At 37.6% G+C, this 24,563-nt stretch overlaps 1 protein-coding gene across 1 annotated transcript in view; it reads right to left on the reverse strand.

The window, feature by feature from the left end:
• Positions 1–23,837, reverse strand: part of CATSPERE (catsper channel auxiliary subunit epsilon) — a 172,862-nt gene extending 149,025 nt beyond the window's left edge. The window contains exons 1-2 of the mRNA XM_053604723.1: positions 23,726–23,837; positions 4,180–4,228 (exon numbers count right to left, since the gene is read on the reverse strand). Of these exons, the coding sequence (XP_053460698.1) occupies positions 4,180–4,228; positions 23,726–23,790 (114 nt within the window). The 5' untranslated portion in view covers positions 23,791–23,837. The remainder of the gene's footprint in view (positions 1–4,179; positions 4,229–23,725) is intronic.
• Positions 23,838–24,563: the final 726 nt, after the last annotated feature.

Raw genomic sequence — 24,563 nt, forward strand, 5'->3', positions numbered from 1 at the left:
TCATATAGCATTATATTTGTGAGATTCATCCATATTGTTGTATGCAGACATAATGTATGCATTTTTTTTTTTTTGGTAGAGACAGAGTCTCACTTTATGGCCCTTGGTAGAGTGCCATGGCATCACACAGCTCAGAGCAACCTCCAACTCCTGGGCTTCAGCGATTCTCTTGCCTCAGCCTCCCGAGTAGCTGGGACTACAGGCGCCCGCCACAACGCCCGGCTATTTTTTGGTTGCAGTTCAGCCGGGGCCGGGTTTGAACCCGCCACCCTTGGTATATGGGGCCGGCGCCTTACCAACTGAGCCACAGGTGCCGCCCAATGTATGCATTTTTATTTGCTGTATAGAATCCCATTATGTGAGTACAGTTGAAGGGATAAATAAGCCCTTTGACTATTGATGGACATGCCATTGAGTTGCTTCTATTTTGGAATTATTAGGAATAATGCTGTTGTAAACATTCCCACATAGGAATGTAAACATTCCCTGCTTGTGTACCTAGGAGTGAAACTACCATATCATAGGATATGTGTATATTCAACATACGAGATAATGTCAAACAGATTTTCAAAGTTATGCAAATTATCTTTCCTCCCAGCAGTGTATTTTATTGCTTTATATCCTCACCAACATTTGTTAATTTACTCTTTAATTGCAGACATTCTCATTCTTTTTTAATTACATCTTCCTCTAATTTTAACTCACACTCCACTGATTTTTCATATATTTTATTCATCATTTATAACTACTTTTTTGTGAAATGCCCCCTAAGTGTTTTCCTTTTTTTAATACTTTAGAAAAATTTACAAAAAAATTAAAATTGTGCTTTTTAAAGATCTGGTAGAATTCCCATATGAAACTATCTGAGCATAGTTTAAATTGTCTGTATTTATTTTTTATAAAGGAAGCAAAACACTGATAGTAATAAAATGTATGCATAAAATTCACTAAAGACCCCTGATTCTAATTTATGGGTGATACCAATAAATAAATAAATAAATAAAGCAGTGCTGGGAACTGGTTTCTGAAAATCAGATGTAAACTGGAAATGGAGACACAAATCTTCTTCTTCCTCAAGCAGTGGTGGTAAAAGTGCAGGCTTCAAATACATGTGGTCTTTGTGAGGGCCTTCATCATCTCTTTCCATTGAGCAGCATTCCCCACCAGGTACCGAGAATAGACTTTTGACATGGCAGCATTATCTTCAAGTTCCTGATCTCTGGTGGCAATAACAGCTTTCTGACTCACAAGAGATGAACTAAAAGTAAGTGGGAGTTTCTAAGACCTTTACTTTCCTAGTCTATCCAATAGTTTTGTGAGCACCTAATTCCCTGTAATAAATACCTTTCTGCTTAAAATACAGAGTGGTTACTGACTGCTTCATAATCTCTTAAAGGCAAGTATAATATTACAAGTATTTAACAAGTTATATAGTACAGGCACTGACAATTCCAAGTGAACATCAGGCAGTATGCTATACAAGTGCATACTGGCTGAATTCTGCCTTGCTTAGAGGGCGTTTGAAAATATGGAGTAGTGCTTTAGATTGCATAATGTCTGAGGATTGCCCCTGCCACTTATTGTTTGGGAGCCAAGAAAGTAAGATATTCTACAAAGCAGAAAATAGTCCCACACAACAAATAATTTCCCTGCCACAAATCTGAGTAGCATTCTCTTGAGGAACACTATTATGGACCAATCTTACGTATGAATATTGATAAAAGAATCTTATATAAAATATTAACACTGGGCTCGCACCCATAGTTCAGTGGGGTTGAATGGTTCAAACCTGGCTAAGCCTGCTAAACAACAATGACAACAATAACAAAAAAATAGCCAGGTGTTGTGGCAGGTGCCTGGAGTCCCAGATACTGGGAGGCTGAGGCAAGAAAATCTCTTAAGTCCAAGAGTTTGAGGTTGCTGTGAGTTGTGACGCCATGGCAGTCAACCGAGGGTGACATAGTGAAACTCTGTCTCAAAATAAATAAAGAAATAAATACAAATATTAACACTAGAATCTGGAAACATATTAAAATAATAATACATTAGTACCAAGTATGGTTTTCCTGAAATTCAAGGATGATACAAAATAAATTAATATTTTAATATGATTCACGAATAAGTCTAAGGAGAAAAAAATTTAAGATAATTATTTCTCTAGATTATGAAAAGACTATATATAGTGACTATTTTTTACTAGAAATCAGTGGACATTTTGTTAATTTAAAAATGTATATTTTGAAGTGCTCGTTTTTGTTGTCCCCCATGCATATGGTATTTGGAAATAAACCTTTCTCTTTCTAAAAATAAAAAATAAAAAAAGTATATTTCTCTCAGCCCAAAAGTGAACGTTGTGTTTAACTGAGGCATATTACAAAAAAATCCAGTAAAGTTAGGAATAAAATAAGGAGGTTGGATCTGGAAGGCTACATCATTATTCAGAGACTGGAAGATTCAATATTATAATGATGACAATTGCTATTGTAACAGTGTCAGTTCTTAAATTCTCCCAAAGTTACAACCCCAATCAACATCTAAGCAGATTTTTTAAATGAAAACAAAGGCAAAAAGCCAGGAATACCCAAATCAGTCTTACAGAAGAACAAACTGGATGATTGACATTACCAGAAATGAAGACTCATTAGAAAGCTACTGTAGTTAGATGGTAGAATTAGCACCAAGATAGATAGGAGAGTTTGGAAATCAGCCCATCTATATATGGAACAAAGATGATACCATAAAAATAATACGGGAAAAGTAAGTTATTTAATAGGTTCTGGTTTGCTACATGGAAGTCTATTATACAATACCTGGAGTAGACCAGGTGTACTCCAGGTGGATTTATGATCCATATCTTAATAGCAAAAATATAAGGCACATAAACAATTACAAGAAAAGTGTTTGCAACTCAAGGTAAGCAAAGATTTTCCTTACATAAGACTCTCCAAAAGTTTAAATCATAAGGCAAAAAGAGAGAGGATCTGGCTAATCAAAATTCAGCTTTTTTTTTCAGTAAAGTATCCATAAACAAAATTAATAGATGAGAGACTAGGAAGAGATAATTGAAACCAAGATTTGATTAATATTTAAAATGGAATGTAGATAACACTCTGTAATTCAATTATAAATAGGCATAAAATTAAATAGAAACCGAGCAAAGGCAATTCATAGAAGCAGCATAAATGTATGAAGAGGTGCTCAAAATCACTACTCATCAGAGAACTGAAAACTACAATGGTAATAACTATTACTGTATAGTAATCATATTTGTAAAAAATAGAAAATTTAATAATACCAAATTTTGGTGAAGATGTACATTGAATGAGAGCATAAGCTGTAATGGCCATTCTGCAAACAAGCTTGTAGAACTTAGTTAAATTAGTTGTATTTCCTATGTATGGCCAAGAAAACTCCACTTTTGGCTACACATAGCAGAAAAATTATGGCACAGATACACGAAAAGACATATAGAGGACATTCATCACAGTGTTGTTTGTGATAGTAGGAAGCATCCATCATTAGAATATATAAATAAAATATAAGTGCTATACACTAGTAATTAGGCATCATTAAGAAGAAATGTTCTCAGTGTGAAATGTAAATGTGGCAAAAAAAGAAATAAGAAATAACCTATACATAGTATTGAATAAGAAAATATAGAAAATGAGGTCTATAGCTTTTGACAATGTGTACATCCTGAATTTGCTAGATAGTACCAATTTATACCTCTTGTGTAATTATTATTTGCACCCACATTCTCAGTAGTTTAAATAATATATATTATAATTATGTCTATAACACTATTTTGTGAATATTAACTCACAAAAAATACTCAAAACACTACTTTTGTTACACAAAAATATGGTGTGTGGAAGGATATGTGTTGAAGAGGCAAACTATATTAGGATAATGAATGAGATGAAGGAAAGGAAATAGAAATAAAAGAGTAATGCTGTGTATGATGAATCCTACTCTCAGGTTCAAAAAATTTAATATTTCTGCTCGGGAGGCTGAGGCAGGAGAATCGCGTAAGCCCAAGAGTTAGAGGTTGCTGTGAGCCGTGTGACGCTACGGCACTCTACCCGAGGGCGATACAGTGAGACTCTGTCTCTACACACACACACACACACACAAAATTTAATATTTAACTACAGTTTTTAAAACAAATTCAACACTCACTGCACTTCTGGTACTAAAAATCTGGTAGTTTGGGCTGTTACTGTAATACCTGTGGAAGAAAAAGTCAAAAATTAATATTAAAAACTAATTTCTTCTCTAAATATAAAAGAGTCTATGCATGACCGAGGCATACCTCGGCTACCAAGAGCTTCACCTTTCTGCCTGAAGTCCCTTCCTGGAAAGCAAACTCAAAGCTAAAACAGGGGCTCTCAGTGATCTCTACCTACCACTGTAGGTGTGTTAGGATTTGCTCAATATCTGAACATAACAAAATCAGATGAGAAGTAAATACTCTTTACTCTTCTTTTAGTATGTTGAAAACTATTAAAGACACTGGCTCTAACTCCTTTATTTATAAAGTTAAAATAAGAATAATAAAGATTGAAACTTCAAAAACCAGTATTTCTTATTTTAAGCACTGAAGTAAAGAAAAAATTTCTGTCAGTCCTTATTCATTATCACTTTTGTACAATTATCCAATACACTTTAATTTCTATCTATATGATCCATCCCAAGTGGCACTGTCTAGCGGAAATACAATATAAGCCATCTATGTAATTACAAATTTTCTAGTAGTCACCAAAAACTGAGAATAAACAGGTGAAATTAACTTTAATATTATATTTTATTCAACATGTAATCAGTATAAAATAATTTTTTTGTACTTTTTTTGTACTAAGTCTTTGAAAAGGTGGTGTGTATATGACACAACATATCTCAACTTGGACCTTTCAAGTACTCAAAAGCCACAGATAGCTGGTTACTACTGTAAAGCATCACCTTAAAATTCCTTCACCTACCCTTTGCTTCAATAATCTATTCCATGTCTACACTGCATACCTAATTGCCATTGTAGGTGCTAGATCCTTAAAATTTAAAATGAGGGGCATTTTTACTGGATGTAGAGGGAGATATTATTATATGATTCCACTACCAAAATTACACATGTATAAGCCTTAACAGGACTTTGAATTCGTATCTTTAACAGATGTCAATTACTAGTATGAAACACATTTTTTATAGAGATCTAATAAGAAACATATTAGTGTATTTTATATACACCTATGAATGAAAATGAAATACACTTTCATCAAAATACATCATGAAGTACTACTTAAATTATCAAGACACCACATTTTCTTTATCCACTCATCAGTCTATGGTCACTTAGGTTGATTCCATATGTCTGCAATTGGACCACAAGAATATATCTTGCCTATTCTCTATCATATATTCCAAGTCTATCAGTTCTTCAATATCTAAGAGTAATCTTGACCTTTACCCATTCTTTCATTTCCCAAAAGATACATCCCTGTTTGACTTCACTTTTTCTCTCTCTACCCAACCCATAGCATATGTTCTTTGTATAAATATTATACATGTATGAGCCTTAACAGCACTTTGAATTCTTATTTTTAACAGTTGTCAGTTACCAGTGTGAAACATATTTTTAACATATACAGATTAAATAAGAAAACATGCTAACCAGGGCTCAGCCCCCAAAGCACAGTGGTTACTGTGCCAGCCACATGTACCATGGCTGGCAGGTTTGAGCCTGGCCCAGGCAAGCTAAATAACAACAACTGCAACAAAATAATAGCCCGGCATTGTGGTGGGCACCTGTAGTACCAGCTACTTGGGAGGCTGAGGCAAGAGAATCGTTTACCCAAGAGTTAGAGGTTGCTGTGAGCTGTGATGCCACAGCACTCTACGGAGGGTGACAAAGAGAGACTGTCTCCAAAAAAAAAAAAAAGAAAGAAAGAAAGAAAGAAAACACGTTAATTTGCATTTCTCTGATGATTAAAGATGATGAGCATTTTTTCATATGTCTGAAGGCCGTGCGCCTGTCTTCTTCAGAGAAGTTTCTCTTCAAATCCCTTGCCCAGCCTGCGATGGGATCCCTTGTTTTTTTCTTGCTGATGCGTTTGAGTTCTCTGTGGATTCTGGTTATTAAACCTTTGTCAGAGTTATACCCTGCAAATATCTTCTCCCATTCTGAGGGCTGTCTGCTTGCTCTGCTTACTGTGTTCTTAGCTGTGCAGAAGCTTTTTAGTTTGATCAAGTCCCAGTAGTGTGTTTTTGAAGCTGCTTCAATTGCCCGGGGGGTTCTCCTCATGAAATACTCACCCAGACCAATTTCTTCAAGGGTTTTCCCTGCATTCTCCTCTAGTATTTTTATAGTTTCATGTCTTAAGTTTAAATCTTTAATCCAATGAGAGTCTATCTTAGTTAATGGTGAAAGGTGTGGGTCCAATTTCAGTCTTCTGCAGGTTGCCAGCCAGTTCACCCAGCACCATTTGTTAAATAGGGAATCTTTTCCCCACTGAATGTTTTTAATTGGCTTGTCAAAAATCAAATAGCGGTAAGTAGCTGGATTCATCTCTTGGTTCTCTATTCTATTCCAGATATCTCATCATCTTTAATCATCAGAGAAATGCAAATCAAAACTACTTTGAGATATCATCTAACTCCAATGAGACTAGCCTATATCACAAAATCTCAAGACCAGAGATGTTGGCGTGGATGCGGAGAAAAGGGAACACTTCTGCACTGCTGGTGGGAATGCAAATTAATACATTCCTTTTGGAGGGATATATGGAGAACACTCAGAGATCTAAAAATAGATCTGCCATTCAATCCTGTAATTCCTCTGCTGGGCATATACCCAGAAGACCAAAAATCACAACATAACAAAGATATTTGTACCAGAATGTTTATTGCAGCCCAATTCATAATTGCTAAGTCATGGAAAAAGCCGAAGTGCCCATCGATCCACGAATGGATTAATAAATTGTGGTATATGTATACCATGGAATACTATGCAGCCTTAAAGAAAGATGGAGACTTTACCTCTTTCATGTTTACATGGATGGAGCTGGAACATATTCTTCTTAGTAAAGTATCCCAAGAATGGAAGAAAAAATACCCAATGTACACAGCCCTACTATGAAACTAATTTGGGACTCTCACATGAAAGCTATAACCCAGCTACAACTTAACAATAGGGGGAAGTGGGAAAGGGGGGGTGGGTAGAGGGAGGGGAATCGGTGGGATCACACCTGTGGTGCATATTACAGGGGTATTTGCGAAACTTGGTAAATGTAGAATATAAATGTTTTGGCACAGTAACTGAGATAACGCCGGAAAGGCTATGTTAACCACTGGGATAAAAATGTGTCAAATGGTTTATGAAGTGAGTGTATGATGCCCCATAATCATATCATTGTATACACTTATGATTTAATAAAAAAAAAAAAAAAAAAAACACGTTAACCTGGTTCTTTATACCCTCAATGAATCCCAAACAATAAAAAAAAAAAAATCCAACACTAATACAACCTTGTTGTATGTTAAAAAAAAAAAAGAAAAAGAAAAAACGTGTTAGTGTATTTTACCTATAAATAAAATGAAATACATTTTCATCAAAGGCTTTTTGTCAGAACCCTTACCTACTCATCCTAATATATCGCTCTAGGAATTGGTCTTTGGTCTTGGATGGGGCATACTCTTAGGCATCTGACATAATCATGTGTTAAACCATTTATATGGGACAATCATATATTACAAGAGGCACTGGACTCTCACAGAAATTCCAAGCCCCACTAAACATAAATTGAATTATATTAATGTAAGACAAAAGACTTTGAAACAGAAGGCATTTTTAGGGACTAAGAAAATCAATCCATTCATTACAAGTTTGACCCAATAGACCTAGTGGATCTCTAGACAAAATAGATTATTTTCAATCACACATGGAATATTTATAAAAATTGATCATGTATTAGTCCCTAAAGAAGTCTCAAAAGTTTTTAAAGAACTGGTATCATGCAGACCATTCTCTCTGATTAAAGTATAATTAATGGAGAGATTAAAAAAAGATAAATAAAACTACTAAATAATTTGAGAGTTACAGAAGAAATAACAATGAAAGTTAAAACTAACTAGAAGTGAATGATATTGAAAGGATTACATGCCAGTTCCTATGGAAAGCTGCAAAGTGATACTGTAAGAGATTACTAAAATCTTTATTATTGATAAAGCTATATTTTTGTAGAAAACTATAGGCCAATAGTGTTAATGAGTGTTGATGCAAAAATATGCAATAAGATCCTAGCAAACAGACTACAGTGACACATTTTTTTTTTTTTTTTTGTAGAGACAGAGTCTCACCTTATCGCCCTCGGTAGAGTGCCGTGGCATCACACAGCTCACAGCAACCTCCAAATCCTTGGGCTTAGGCAATTCTCTTGCCTCAGCCTCCCGAGTAGCTGGGACTACAGGCACCCGCCACAAGGCCCGGCTATTTTTTTTTTTTGTTGCAGTTTGGCCGGGGCTGGGTTTGAACCCGCCACCCTCGGCATATGGGGCCAGCGCCCTACCCGCTGAGCCACAGGCGCCGCCCTACAGTGACACATTTAAAAAGTTATTACATCATGATCAAGTAGTTTTACCCCAGAAATGCAACTTTGGTTCAACTTACATACAACCATAAATGTAATTCACCACATAAATAAAATCAGTAACAAAGACCGTATGGTTCTTTTAATTGATGCAGAAAAGGTTTCTGTCAATATCCAGCGTCCTTTTCTGACTAGAACATTTAGGAAAACAGACATACATGGGACAATTCTTAAACTGATAGAGGCCATCTACAGCAAACCCATAGCTAGTATCATACTGAATAGAGTAAAACCGAAAGCATTTCCATTCAGAACTGTAACTAGACAAGGATGCCCACTATCACCACTGCTATTCAACATTGTGCTGGAAATGCTAGCCATTGCAATCAGGCAAGAGAAAGAAATCAAGGGTATTCAAATGGGGACAGAGGAGGTCAAAGTCTCACTCTTCACGGGGACTCAAGTATAAAGCTGTTATAAGTGATTAAGGAATATAGTTAGCATCTTGGGATACAAAATCAATACCCACAAATCAGTAGCCTTTATATATATCAATAACAGTCAAGCTGAGAATCAAATCAAAGACTCTATACCTTTTATAGTAGCACCAAAGAAGATGAAATACCTGGGAATATATCTAACAAAGAGCATGAAAGACCTCCATAAAGAGAACTATGAAACCCTGAGAAAAGCAGTAGCAGAAGACGTTAACAAATGGAACAAGATACCATGCTTATGGCTGGGAAGAATCAGCATTGTTAAAACGTCTATACTACCCGAAGTGATCTATAGATTTAAAGTAATGACATCAAAGCACCAATGTCATACTTCAAAGAATTTGAAAAACAAGTATTTTGTTTCATATGTAACCAGGAAAATTTCCAAATAGCTAAAACAATTTTTGGAAATAAAAACAAATATGGAGGCATTACATTACCAGACTTCAGGTTATACTACAAGTCTATAGTGATCAAAACAGCATGGTATTGACACAAAAACAGAGATACAGATCTGTGGACTTGAATAAAGTATCTAGAGATTAACCAAGTCACATACTGCCAATCGATCTTTGATAAACCAAACAAAAGCATATACTGGGGAAAAGAATCCCTGTTTAATAAATGGTCCTGGGAGAACTTGGTAGTCACATGTAGAAAACTGAAATTGGACCTGCACCTCTCACCACTGGCAAAAATTGACTCTTGCTGGATAAAAGATTTAAGAGAAAAAACAATAAAAATTGTGGAAGAGAATATGAGGAAAAATGCTTGCCAATATTGGCCTCCAAAAAGATTTTTTGGATAAGATTCCCCCTGGTAATTACAGCAACACCAAAGATAAATAAATGAGATTTAAGCAAGCTAAAAAGCTCCTGTACAGCTGAGGGTACCACAACTAAAGCACATAGACAACCTTCAGAATGGGAGAAGACTTTTTGCAAGTTACGAATCTGACAAAGGGCTGATAACTAGAATCTACAGAGAACTCAAATTAATCAACAAGAAAAGAGCAAACAACCCCATTTATAAGCGGGCAGGAGACTTAAGATGACAGATGAATGGCCAACAAACACATAAAAGAATGCTCATCATCTGGAATCATCAGAGAAATGCAAATCAAAACCACTCTGGAAAAAAAAAAAAAACAAACACTCTGAGGTATCACCAAACCTCAGACAGATTAGCCCACATCAAGAAGTCCCAAATCTGTAGATGGTGTGGTGAGAAGGAAACATTCGTATATTATTGGTGGGATTGCAAACTAGTACAACCTTTTGGAAAGAAGTATGGAAAATTCTTAAAAAACTAAAAGTTGACCTTCCATTTGATCCCACAATTCCATTACTATCTACCCAGAAAAACAAAAATAATTTTACCATAAAGACATTTACACCAGATGTTTATCACAGCTCAATTCACAATTGTCAAATGTTCAGAGGAACCTGAATGCCCATCAGGCCATGAATGGATGAACAAAGTGTGGCATATATATACCATGGAATATTATTAAGCCATAAGAAAAAAATGGAGACTTTACCTGGAAGTCTCCATCATACCTTTTTATGTTTACCTGGATGGAGTTGAAACACATTCTTCTTAGTAAAGAATCTCAAGAATGTAAAAAAAAAAAAAAAAAAAATCCAATGTACTCAATACTAATATGAAACCAATATATAAACAACTACACATTCATACTGATGATGAAACACAAATATAGTCTATCAAAGGGTAGGGGAGAGGAAAAGAGGGGAGGGAGGACAGGGAGGGCAGTTGATGAGATCTCATTTAATGTGCATAATGTGAGGGTATTCAGCATACCCCCTGGATGAAAGGCTCAACTACAACTTTAAACTTACCTTAGAAGTGAAAACAATATAACCTAAAAATTTTTATCCTCATATTAATTTGAAATTAAAAAAAAAAAACACTCATCAAATTTACATAGACATAGTTAGGTATATCTTGACAAAACTGTAAAAATAATTCCTAATTACTGCTATTTGGTTAGTCTGATAATAGTGTCCAGGATAAATTCCAAGCTCTTTGTCATCAACCCTAAGACTTTCAAGCAGCTCCTTTAAAAAAAAAAAAAAATTCAATACATTTAGAGGATACAAGTGTTTTTGTTACAAGTGTTTAAAGGATACAAGTGTTTTCAATTGCATTATGCTGAATTCAGAGCTTTTAGTATATTCATCACCAGAATCAACCTTCCTAATGCCTCCGCAACACTTCCTCATGTTGTGGTGACCCCCAACCATAAAATTATTTTCATTGCTACTGTTACATCATAATGTAAACATCTGACATGTAGTATGTATTTTCATTATTACAAAGAGGTCACGACCCACAGGTTGAGAACCGCTGGTGTAACAGTTATTCCTAAGCCCCTCCCTACTTCTTAGTTTTCAATGTCCATTACACCACTTTATGACCATAGATACATCTCATCTAGCTCTCACTTGTGAGAACATGTGGTATTTGTTTTTCCACTCCTGAGATACTTTTGGGATAATGGTTTCCAGTTCCATCTAAATTGCCACAAAAGACATTATTTCACTCCTTTTTATGATTTAGTATTCCTCCTTCATGGTATATATATGAGGTCAACATGGAAATCATCCAGCCATCATTAACACCATTTTTCATATTACATGGCTGGATACTTTCTGGACAGTCCTTTTATAGACATGTATATATATGATGAGCACTTAGGCTGGTTTCATATCTTTGTGATTGTGAATTATGCTGTGATAAAAAATCGAGTGCACATGTCTTTTTGATAAAATGACTTCTTTTCCTTTGGGTAGATACTCAGTAGTGGGATTGCTGGGTTTAATGGTAGGTCTACTTATAGGTCTTTGAGGAATCTCCATCTGTTTTCCACAGAGGTTGTGCCTAGTTTATATTCCTACCCACAGTGTATAGGCATTCCCTTTGACCACATCTGTACGAACATCTGTTTTGTGACTTTCTAATGACCATTCTGACACAGTAAGGTGGTATAATAGTGACATTGAGCATATTTTCATATTCTTTTTGTCTATTTGTCTATCTTCTTTTGAAAAAAAAATCTGTTCATGTCCTTTCTCCACTTTTTGGTGGGGTCATTTGTTTTGTTCTTGCTGATCTGAGTTCTTTATAAACTCTGAACATTAGTCCTTTGTTGGATACATAATTTGCAAATATTTTCTCCAATTCCATAAGTTGTCTCTTTATTTCCTTTGCTGTGCAGAAACTTTTTAGTTTAAGTCCCATTTATTTTTGTTGTTGTAATATTTGCTCTAGGGTCTTAGTCATAAATTCTTTGCATAGGCCAATATCCAGAAGTTTTTCCTATATTTTTTTCTAGAATTGTTATGGTATCAGGTCTTACAGTTAAGACTTTAATGCATCTAGAGTTAATTTTTGTATATGGTAAGAGAGATTCAGCTTCATTCTTCTGTATGAGGCTGTCCTGTTTACTCAGCACCATTTATTGACTAGGGCATCTTTTCTCTAGTGTATGTTTTTGTCTGCTTCATTGACATTTACTTGGTTGTAGCTTTACGGCTTTATTTCTGAGTTCTCTATTCTGGTCCATTGGTCTATATAGCTACATTTAAACCAGTACCATACTGTTTTGGTTACTAATGCCTTGCAGTATAATTTGAAGTCAGGTAATGTAATGCCTTCAGGGTTTTTTTGTTTTGTTTTTTGGTTAGGATTGTTTTAGCTATTTGGGCTCTTTTTTTATTCCATATGAAATGTAAGATGTTTCTTCTAGATCTGTAAAAAATGACATTGGTATTTGGATGGGAAGTGAGCTGAATCTGTAAATCATTTTGGGCAGTATGGACATTTTAGCAATGTTGATTCTTCCATTTGGGGGGTGTCATCTATGATTTCTTTCATCAGTGTATATAGCTGTCCTTGTAGAGATCTTTCACCTTGTTGATTAAGTATATTCCTAGGTAATTTTATTTTCTTTGCAGCTATTATAAATGGCATTGAATTCTTGGTTTGACTCTTTGACTGTTACTACCATATAGAAATGCTACTGATTTGTATACATTAATATTGTAACCTCAGACTTTACTGAATTATTGTATCAATTCTAGAAATCTTTTGGAGACATCATTAAGGTTCTCTAGAAATAAGATTGTATCTTTGGCAAACAGTATATTAGAAAAGAATAAAGCCCAAAACTTCAGCTAAATGTCTGACTTAACATCTTAAAGAGAGAGAGTATCAAAATAAGCCTAAGGAAAATAGAAGAGATAAAACATGTGAACAGAAACCAATAAAATACAGGCATAATGTAAGGGAATATGGCACACCTCCTGGATGAGGGACACAACTACATCTTGGATTCTACCCAAATGCAAACAATGTAATCTAATTGTCTGTACTCTCATATTAATCTGAAATAAAAAAATAAAATTTATGTGAAATTATAAAAGTCCAAGAATGACCAGGATACTTCTGGAAAAGAATAGGGATAAGATTTGCCTTATGAAATATAATGACCTATTTATTATTATACAGCTACAATAATTAACACATGGTACTGGTGCAGCAATAGACAAACTGACCAGTGGAATATCCACAAGTAGGTATATGTCCATATGGAAGTTTTTTATAAGACAGAGGTGCTATGTCATATCAATTGAGGAAAAGAGAGACTACTTAATAAATGGAGCAGAAAACACAGATCTGGATTCATATGATAAAAGAAGAAGCTTTCATTTCTACCTTACATCATCAATGGAAAAACCATTTCCATTGGGATTAAGAACTTAAACGTCAGGTCAGGAATGGTGGCTCTCACCTGAGCTCCTAGCACTCTGCAAGGCAGGAGGGAGGAGTGCTTGAGCTCAACAGTTTGAGACCAGCCAGAGCAACAGCCAGACCCCATCTCTACTAAAAACAGAAAAACAAGCTGAGCATGTGGCAGGTACTTGTAGTCCCAGCTACTTAGGAGGCTGAGGCAAAAGGATCACTTGAGCCCAAGAGTTTGAGGTTGCTGTGAGCTATGACACCATGGCACTGTACCCAGGGTGAAAGAGTGAGACTCTGCCAAAAAAAAAGAAAGAAAGAAGGAAGGAAAGAAAGAAAATTCAGAGAGTCTGTGACTATCATGGCGGAAAAATGACATTTTTGTTTTCACTAACCTTTAACTGAAATTTAGCATTTCCTGAAAGTTAAAACACAATGAGATACCACTCTACACCTATGGCTTTCAAAAGTCAAAAAAGTGTAATAGATGCTGGCATGGATGCAAAAAGAAACACTTAATATATCATTGATTGGACTGACAATTATTACTTCCTCTATGGAAAACAATATGGAGATTTCTCAAAAAACTAAAAGTAGACTTACCACTTTATCATTAATCCTATTACTGGGTACCTACCCAAAGGAAAAGAAGTCATTTTCTCAAAAAGACACCTGCAATCAAATGTTTTTTGCAGCACAATGGCAAAGATGTGGAATCAATACAGGTGCCTATCAATTAATGAATGTATTAACAAAATGGGGAATATAGATCTGAGCAAGATGGCAACCAAGTAACAGCTTCCTTGCAATTGGGCATGGTGAGTCTGGGACGACAAGACTCCAGGCATCTCTGCTGGTGGGATCTGCCTATAATCATCCCTTTGAGGACACAGGGAGTCAGTGAGAGACTTCTGGACCCCAAGAAGAGGACAAAAGCAGTGGAACACTGGCAAGTGGTTGTGTGTGTTCATTCAGTCTAATCCCGCCAGCAGCTGTAAGTACAGCAGCAGTGAGACTGCAAACTGGAAAGGCATTACCTGTGAGCTGTTTTGGTGTTTTTGGACATGGCACTCAGTTGAACTTCCTTGGGAGAGCTTGGGAAGGAGTGTGGAGAACTTTGGGCATTGTCTAAGGCCCCAGACTGAGCCACTGAGCCAGATAGAGCTAATAGTGTTTGGCTGTGGGCCATGTGGAGCCATTGTGAGAGAAGTGCCCCAGCAAGCTCCGCCTCAGGGTTGCAGAGTAAGGATGGGGAGCTAGTAATCTAGTGACTGAGCAGCCTAAAGGCAGGGACTGAGCTGCCTTACAGCTTTAACCCTGAGGGGCAGAGTGAGACCGGTTTTGGCACACTGGGTAAGTGGATAGCCACTTCAGCAGTGATCCCAGCAACAAGTGCTTTCCTGGGAAAGTTTCTGCTTAGCAAAGTTTAGAAGTTTAAAGTGCCTTTTAAGAGGGCTGAAGAGAGATTTAGGGTCTCCACCCTGTGGGGTTTGAGAAATCAGCAGAGGCCTCCAGTCGTATCAGCATTGTGATTAACATCTCATACCCCAGAAGATCACCTGTTGCCCAGACAATATTCAACAAGACATATATACTTTGTTTTTGGTTTTTGTTGTTGTTATTAATTTCAACCCTTTACGTATAGATTTTTTTCTTTCTCCATTTTTCTAGTTTACATACAATTTCCCATTGTTGCCATTTTCAATAATTAGAACTTCATTTTTGCTAGTGTTTCTACCCCTATTATTTGGTTTTTCTCCCAATTTTATCCCATAAAGTATTCTGTTTGCTTGCTTTGGTTTGATTTATAGCGTTTTTGTCTTTCCTCTCTACTTGGTGGAGGTTCTGTGTCTGATCAGGCTAGCAAAGAGCTGCTGACCTCAAGGGAACCACCCAACCCGGCACCCCCCAGAGATTGGGGTTTTTTAAAGGTTGTGTTAAAGTACCCTATTGTACTATATTGCTGTCTCACTCTTTCTGTGCCTCTCTTCTTTTTGTCAATTTTCCCTTTTACCCACCCCCTCTCTCTTTTCTCTTTTTCTTTACTTTCTTTTTTCTTTTTCTTTTCTTTCTTTCTTTATTTTATCCCTTCTTGCTCTTCAACCTTCTCATCCTTCTGGTCCTATACCACAAGGACTCATCGAATCCTAGTCCACGGGCACGGCAGCTTAAAGAGCAAGAGGAAGTAAAAAGAAAATTAGGGCAAGGAAACAGATAAATCACTCATGAGGAAGAATCAGCAGAAAACTCCTGGCAACATGAAGAACTAGTCCAGAGCAACCCCTCCAAGGGACCATGAGATAGTTACTGCAGAGGAGTCTACCTATAAAGAAATGTTAGGTCACCATCTGTGTTTTGTTAATGTGAAATTTAATTGTAGTTATAAGCAAAAGTTGGTTGCCTAGGGAACAATTGTATATTCAGTTTAACAGAAATAAAAGAATATTTGTCTTAAAAAAAAAAAAAAAAGAAATGTTAGGAATGACAGAAAGGGAATTTAGAATACACATGTTGAAAACAATGAAGGAAATGATGGAAACAATGAAGGAAACTGCTGATAAAGTGGAAAATAATCCAAAGGAAATCCAAAAACATACTCAAATAAGAGATGAACAATATGAAGAATATAGAAAGGGTATAGCAGAGCTGAAGGAACTGAAGCAGTCAATAAGGGAACTTAAAGATGCAATAGAAAGTATCAGCAACAGGTTAGACCATGCAGAAGAAAGAATTTCGGAGGTAGAGGACAAAGTTCTTGAGATAACTCAGATAGTTAAAGAGGCAGAAAAGAAGAGAGAGAAAGCAGAACATTCAATGACAGAATTATGGGACTTTATGAAGCGTTCCAACGTATGAGTTATAGGAATCCCAGAAAGGGAAGAAGAATGCCCCAAGGAAATGGAAGCTATACTAGAGAATATTATAAATGAAAATTTTCCATATATCACCAGATTCTGACACACTACTTTCAGAGGGATATCGGACCCCAGGTCGCCTAAACTCTAACCGACCTTCTCCAACACACATTGTGATGAACCTGTCTAAAGTCAAGACTAAAGAAAAGATTCTGCAAGCTGCCAGGAGAAAGCACCAGTTGACCTACAGGAGCACATCCATCAGAGTGACTGCAGACTTCTCTAACGAAACTTTCCAAGCAAGAAGACAATGGTCATCTACCTTTAATCTACTTAACCAGAACAATTTCCAGCCCAGAATTCTGTACCCTGCTAAGCTAAGCTTTAAAATTATTTACAGATATACAAACATTGAGGAAATTCGACACAACAAGACCAGCTCTACAGGACATACTTCAACCTGTTCTACATACTGACCATCACAATGGATCAGCAGCAAAGTAAGAACTCAGAAATTAAAGGACAGAACCTAACTTCCACACTGATGCAAAAGATAAAAAAAGCAATGGACTCTCACAAAATAAGATGAATAGAATACTACCACACTTATCAATTATCTCAATAAATGTTAATGGCTTGAATTCCCCACTGAAGAGACATAGATTGGCTGACTGGATTAAAAAACACAAGCCATTCATTTGCTATCTGCAGGAAACACACCTGGCTTCAAAAGACAAATTAAAACTCCAAGTCAAGGGTTGGAAGACAATTTTTCAGGCAAAGGGAATTTAGAAGAAAAGAGGAGTTGCAATCTTATTTTCAGGTACATGTGGATTTAAAGCAACTAAAGTCAAAAAAGACAAAGATGGTCTCTTTATATTGGTCAAGGGAAAAATACAACAAGAAGATGTTTGAATTCTAAATATTTATGCACCGAATTTAAATGCTCCCAGATTCTTGAAACAGACCTTACTCAGTCTGAGCAATATGATATCCAATAATACCATAATAACAGGGGACTTTAACACTCCTCTTACAGAGTTGGACAGATCCTCTAAACAGATATTAAACAAAGATATAAGAGATTTAAATGAGACCATAGAACATCTGTGCTTGATAGACGCATATAGAACACTCCATCCCAAAGATAAAGAATATACATTCAAAAAAAAAAAGAATATACATTCTTCTCATCACCCCATGGAACATTCTCCAAAATTAATCATATCCTGGGACACAAAACAAACCTCAACAGAATCAAAAGAATTGAAATTTTACCCTACATCTTCTCAGACCATAAGGCACTGAAGGTGGAACTCAACTCTAACAAAAATGTTCAACCCCACACAAAGGCATGGAAATTAAACAACCTTCTGTTGAATGACAGATGGGTACAGGAAGAAATAAAAGAGGAAATCATTGGTGGCGCCTGTGGCTCAAGGAGTAGGGCGCCGGTCCCATATGCTGGAGGTGGTGGGTTCAAACCCAGCCCCAGCCAAAAACCACAAAAAAAAAAAAAAAAAAAAAAGAAGAGGAAATCATTAACTTCCTTGAGCATAACAACAATGAAGACACAAGCTACCAAAACCTGTGGGATACTGCAAAAGCACTTTTGAGAGGAAAATTTATAGCTTTAGATGCCTACATTCGAAAAACCAAAAGATAGCGCATCAACAAACTCACAAGCCATCTTATGAAACTGGAAAAAGAAGAACAATCTAAGCCTAAACCCAGTAGAAGAAAAGAAATATCCAAAATCAAATCAGAGATCAATGAAATTGAAAACAAAAGAATCATTCAGAAAATTAATGAAACAAGGAGTTAGTCTTTTCCTCAAAAAGAAATAAAATAGATAAACCTTTGGCCAGACTAACTAGAAATAGAAAAGTAATATCTCTAGTAACCTCAATCAGAAATGATAAAGGGGAAATAACAACTGATCCCACAGAGATACAAGAGATCATCTCTGAATACTACCAGAAACTCAACTTTCTGTGCCCAGAAAGTTGACAATGTGAAGGAACTGGATCAATATTTAGAATCACACCCTCTCCCTAGACTTAGCCTGGAAGAAATAGAGCTCCTGAACAGACCAATTTCAAGCACTGAGATTAAAGAAACAATTAAAAAAGTTCCAACAAAAAAATGCCCTGGTCCAGATGCTTCACACCAGAATTCTATCAAACCTTCAAGGAAGAGCTTATTCCTGTACTGCGGAAGTTATTCCAAAAATTGAGGAGGAAGAAATCTTCCCCAACACGTCTACGAAGCAAACATCACCCTGATACCAAAACCAGGAAAAGACCCAACTAAAAAGGAGAACTTCAGACCAATTTCAATAATGAATATAGATGCAAAAATTCTCAAGAAAATCCTAGCCAATAGATTACAGCTTATCATCAAAAAAGTCATACATCATGATCAAGCAGGTTTCATCCCAGGGATGCAAGGCTGGTTTAACATATGCAAGTCCATAAACGTTATCCACTGTATTAACAGATGCAAAAATAAAGACCACATGATCCTCTCAAAAGATGCAGAAAAAGCATTCGATAAAATCCAGCATCCTTTTCTAACTAGAACACTGAAGAGTGTAGGTATAGGTGGCACATTTCTGAAACTGATTGAAGCTATCTATGACAAACCCACAGCTAATATTTTACTGAATGGAGTAAAACTGAAAGCTTTTCCTCTTAGAACTGGAACCAGACAAGGTTGTCCTCTGTTACCTTTACTATTCAACATAGTGCTGGAAGTTCCAGCCAATACAATTAGGCAAGACAAGGAAATAAAGGGCATCCAAATGGGAGCAGAGGAGGTCAAACTCTCCCTCTTTGCTGATGACATGATCTTATACTTGGAGAATCCCAAAGACTCAACCACAAGACTCCTGGAAGTGTTCAAAAAATACAGTAATATCTCAGGATATAAAATCAATGTCCACAAGTCAGTAGCCTTTGTATATGCCAATAACAGTCGAGAAGCTAATTAAGGACACAACTCCCTTCACCATAGTTTCAAAGAAAATGAAATACCTAGGAATATACCTAACGAAGGAGGTGAAGGACCTCTATAAAGAAAATTATGAAATCCTTAGAAAGGAAATAGCAGAGGATATTAACAAATGGAAGAACATACCATGCTCATGGATGGGAAGAATCAACATTGTTAAAATGTCTATACTTCCCAAAGCAATCTACCTATTCAATGCCATTCCTATTAAAATACCAACATCATACTTTCAAGATTTGGAAAAAAATGATTCGGCATTTTGTATGGAACCAGAAAAAAAATCGTATTGTATGGAACCAGAAAAAAAATCGTATAGTATGGAACCAGAAAAAAAATCGTATAGCTAAGGCAGTTCTTAGTAATAAAAATAAAGCTGGGGGCATCAGCATACCAGATTTTAGGCTATACTACCAAGCCACAGTGGTCAAGACAGCATGGTACTAGCACAAAAACAGAGACATAGACACTTGGAATTGAATAGAAAACCAGGAAATGAAACTAACATCTTACAATCACATAATCTTTGATAAACCAAACAAGAACATACCTTGAAGGAAAGACTCCTTATTCAATAAATGGTGTTGGGAGAACTGGATATCCACATGTAAAAGACTGAAATTGGACCCACACCTTTCTCCACTCACAAAAGTTGATTCAAGATGGATAAAGGACTTAAATTTAAGGCACAAAACAATAAAAATCCTCAAAGAAAGCATAGAAAAAACACTGGAAGATATTGGCCTGGGGAAAGACTTCATGAAGAAGACTGCCATGGCAACTGCAACAACAACAAAAATAAACAAATGGGACTTAACTAAACCAAAAAGATTCTGTATAGCTAATAAGACAACAACCAAAGCAAATAGACAACCTACACAATGGGAAAGGATATTTGCATATTTTGAATCAAACAAAAGCTTGATAACTAGGATCTATAGAGAACTCAAATTAATCCACATGAAAAAAGCCAACAATCCTATATACAAATGGGCAAGAGACATGAATAGAACCTTCTCTAAAGAAGACAGACGAATGGCTAACATATGAAAAAATGTTCATCATCTCTATATATTAGAGAAATGCAAATCAAAACAACCCTGAGATACCATCTAACCCCAGTGAGAATGGCCCACATCACAAAATCTCAAAACTGCAGATGCTGGCATGGATGTGGAGAGAAGGGAACACTTTTACACTGCTCCGGGAACTGCAAACTAGTACAATCTTTCTGGAAGGAAGTATGGAGAAATCTCAAAGCACTCAAGCTAGACCTCCCATTTGATCCTGCAATCCCATTACTGGGCATCTACCCAGAAGGAAAAAAATCCTTTTATCGTAAGGACACTTGCACTAGACTGTTTATTGCAGCTCAATTTACAATTGCCAAAATGTGGAAACAGCCTAAATGCTCACCAACCCAGGAATGGATTAACAAGCTGTGGTATATGCACACCATGGAATACTATTCAGCCATTTAAAAAAATGAAGACTTTACATCCTTTGCATTAACCTGGATGGACGTGGAAGACATTATTCTTAGTAAAACATCACAAGAATGGAGAAGCATGAATCCTATGTACTCAATTTTGTTATGAGGACAATTAATGACAATTAAGGCCACGGTGGGGCTGGGGGAAGGGGAGAGCAGAGAGAGAAAGGAGGGAGGGGTGGTGAAAGGAAGAGTAGAGAGAGGGAAGGAGGGAGGGGGGTGAGGCTTTGGTGTGTCATACACCTTTTGGGGGCAAGACACGATTGCAAGAGTGACTTTGCCTAACAAATGCAATCAGTGTAATCTGGTTTATTGTACCCTCAACGAATCCACAACAATTAAAAAAAAATGTGGTATACATATACCACGCAGTACTACTCAGTCATTAGAAGAAATGATGTCTTTTGCAGCAATTTCAATGGAAGTGGAGACCATTACCTTAAGTGCAGTATCTCAAGAATAGAAAACCACTACCACATGTGTTCATAATTTGTAAGTAATTGATGTACATGAACACAGAAAGAAGTAAAAATCGCTGGAAATCAAGAAGAAGGGAGGATGGAGGAGGGGAGGGATAAAAACCTACCTTACAGGCACAATAAACATTATTCAGGTGATGGGCACATTTATAGCCCTGACCAAAGCATTATAAAAGCTATATGTTACAAAAACATTTATACCCCCCCCTTGATATTCTGAAATTAAGAAAAAAGAAAGAAATCTAGCATTTCCTTCAATCATGAATGTAGACCAGGGGTTAGCAAACTAAGCTTTACAGGCCCCCACCTTTTTGTCATCGATTTTTATTGGCATACAGCTACACCTGTTTGTTTACTATTGTTGGTATTTGCTGTTCCCTACCAGAGCAGAGAGTTGTGTAGTCACAGTATAAATTGTTTTGTCTGAAAAGCCAGGTGGCGCCTGTAGCTCAGTGGGTAGGGCGCTGGCCACAGACACCGAAGCTGGCAGGTTCGAACCCGGACCCATGCAACAAGGACAACATGCAACAACAAAAAATACCTGGGCTTTGCGGCGGGCGCCTGTAGTCCCAGCTACTTGGGAGGCTGAGGCAAGAGAATCGCTTAAGCCCAAGAGTTGAAGGTTGCTGTGACCTGTGACACCAAAGGCGACAGTGTGCCTCTGTCTCTAAATAAATAATTAGAAAAGCCTGAAACGTTTACTGTCTGGTGCTTTACAGAAAAGTTTTGTGACCTGTGGCGTACAGCATAAAGCTTATAAACCCCCTGAGTTCACAGACCACCTTTAATAATATCAACTATCAGTATTTCTTGGTCCACTGTGTGCTCAACTATCACTATTTATTGATCCATTGTTTTCATGAACTGACCGTTCTAAATACATCCTAGCATTTAACCCTCACGATAACCCCAGCAGACAGATTTTATTCTTTTCATTTCACAAAGAAATGAAGCACAAAGTTCTGTCAGAACAAGAAATTTTTGCCCTTCTCACGACTTCACTGACCCACTCAAATGGTTCCTTTTACTCTTTATTTGGCCTCTTCATCTGTCCCATGAGATGTCCCTTCCCTCTGAAACTTCTACTATTTAATTTATTGTTGGCATTCTTAAATTTTAACGTTAGAGGGTAATAATTATTTCTCACAGCAGAAAGCGTTCGTTGAATGTGATTTTCTGATTAACCCACAGTGTTTTAACCTACGTGGAAAATTCAAAGTATTTTGATATACTTTCCAATGCAGCAGTTACCAAATACGGAACAAAAGTCAAACTTGCTTTAATGATGTCTCAGAACTTTAAATGTTTTCTTTTTTCTTTTAGAGACAGAGTCTCACTCTGTCGCCCTCGGTAGAGTGCTGTGGCGTCACAGCTCACAGCAACCTCCAACTCTTGGGCTTAGGCGATTCTCTTGCCTCAGCCTCCTGAGTAGCTGGCTACAGGCGCCCACCACAAAGCCGGCTATTTTTTGTTGCAGTTCGGCCGGGTCCGGGTTCGAACCCGCCACCCTCGGTATATGTGGCCGGCGCCCTACCCACTGAGCCACAGGCGCCGCCCAGGACTTTAAATGTTAATTGCCTAAATCAACTCACTTTATACAAATTTCATATTTCTTTACAGCGTTTACACTTCCTGTGCGCTGTTTCACAAATTACTTAGCTTCAACCAGTTACCTCGTTACCCTAGTAAAGGGTTTCCTCCCTGCCCATCTCCCGTGATGACCTTAGGAGTTTTTCACTAGCTCCTCTCCTCTCCGGCAAAAAGAAGGGTGCAGTAAGGTGAATGAGTTTAAAAGAATTCAGAGGGGCTCAGTTGTTCAGAGGACAGCGGTGTGACGGGACCACGACCCTGAACAGAATAGCAAGGGTAAAAACAACATCCCTCATTTTCCTCTCTCAGTTTTCACTTCCACTGGAAACTCGGGTGGGAGAAGCGGGACGTTGGTGCTGTTGTTCTGGGAGCCGAAGGGACAAGGCGGGAACAGGGTTCTGCCTGCCTGGCTCCCGAGGCGATCCCTGCCCAGGGTGCCCGCCCGCGACTGGAGTCTCTCTACCTCCACAGGGCCGAGCAGCAGCAGCTCAGCCACGACAGAAGCACCGCCACTTCCCGGGCTGACATGGCGCTGGCTCCGCCTGCGAGTCCGCCTCAGTCCAACCGCCTCCGCCAGGCCCCGCCCCTCCCTGTCCCGCCCCGCCCTCCCCGCTCGCCGGGGACTCGCGCCCCACCCCGGGAGCGCGCGGCTGCAGGCGCGCGCGTGCGCACACGCGGAGGGAACGTCGGGAGGAGGGAGCCGCTACCTGGGCTCCCCAGTGGCCTGAAAGTTAGAAGCTAGACAACGAAAATGTAAATCACATTTTAGGAATCACATTTCACATCCGTTCCTGGAGTGAGATAGCAAAAACGCTTCAAAAAATCCGAATTGCCTTAATGAAGGTGAAACTTTTATCTTTTAGCGCCGATCTTCGCCTGTCTGAAGACGCTGCGATAGCAAATACATTGTCTGGCAGTAGGCACGCTATAAGTGATTTTTAAAAAATTGAACAGAAATGAAGCCGGGCTTGGTGGCTCACTCCTATAACCCTAACACTCTTAAGAGGCCAATGTGGGAGCATTGTTTGAGATCAGGAGTTCAAGACCAGCCTGAGCAAAAACCCAAAGCCCCTCTCCACTAAAACCAAACTAGATTAGCCAGGTGCCCTAGGGCAACAGAGTGAGAAGCTCTCAATATATAAATAATTGAACAAAAATGGATAGGAACATGTGCTTATTGAGTACTATATGCCCAAAACTACATCAGGCACTTGTGTACATAGAAATATGACAGCATCCTTCTTTACAAGTGGTTTGTAATCTTCTGATAAAGCCATGACAAACACCAGTTAACATGTAGT

Source organism: Nycticebus coucang, chromosome 10 (assembly GCF_027406575.1).
Source record: "Nycticebus coucang isolate mNycCou1 chromosome 10, mNycCou1.pri, whole genome shotgun sequence".
In the NCBI taxonomy this organism is placed as follows: domain Eukaryota; kingdom Metazoa; phylum Chordata; class Mammalia; order Primates; family Lorisidae; genus Nycticebus; species Nycticebus coucang.